Source organism: Brassica oleracea, unplaced genomic scaffold, assembly GCF_000695525.1.
Source record: "Brassica oleracea var. oleracea cultivar TO1000 unplaced genomic scaffold, BOL UnpScaffold12442, whole genome shotgun sequence".
NCBI classification, from domain to species: domain Eukaryota; kingdom Viridiplantae; phylum Streptophyta; class Magnoliopsida; order Brassicales; family Brassicaceae; genus Brassica; species Brassica oleracea.
The window spans coordinates 1-492 of NW_013628963.1; the positions used below are offsets into that span (position 1 = coordinate 1).

General features: G+C 40.7%; 1 protein-coding gene across 1 annotated transcript; it reads left to right on the plus strand.

Annotated features, from left to right (window-relative positions):
- The first annotated feature begins 12 nt into the window (after positions 1-12).
- On the plus strand, positions 13-477 carry LOC106322267 (uncharacterized protein At1g24000-like). The gene is made up of 2 exons (XM_013760374.1): positions 13-118; positions 209-477. The coding sequence occupies exons 1-2, from the start codon at positions 13-15 to the stop codon at positions 475-477; spliced, it is 375 nt and encodes a 124-aa protein (XP_013615828.1).
- Positions 478-492: the final 15 nt, after the last annotated feature.

Below are 492 nucleotides of genomic sequence, written 5' to 3' on the forward strand. Positions count from 1 at the left end.
AAAAAAAATAGAATGGCGCTACATGGAGATTCTTCCGGCGAGTTTGACACCAAGTCTCCGGCGGACAAGTTATTTACATCTTTCACCGACGACATAAACAACACTTTTGACATCATATGTAAATCATTTTTAACTCTTTCACGTTTCATTCTTATTTATTGATCTTCTTCATCAAAACCCTTAATTATTTGATGTTCTTTCACCTTAGCGAATGAGAAAATCACTGAGTATGTGGGGTGGGAGAAAAGAACAGTGACGCTGAGTATGAGTGGAAATCTTGTCTCGGATAGCTACAAGAAGTTCAAAGCAACCATCACGGTAACTCCCAAGGCATACGAGGCCGATGGTAGCCGCGTGTTGTGGACCGTCGAGTTCGAGAAGATCCGCCATGACGTCGAAGATCCAGTGTGGATCATCGACAGTCTTATCAATTACTTAAAGGAGATTGATGGAGTCTTAATATATAGTCTTTTCTAAATGAACTGGAACCTA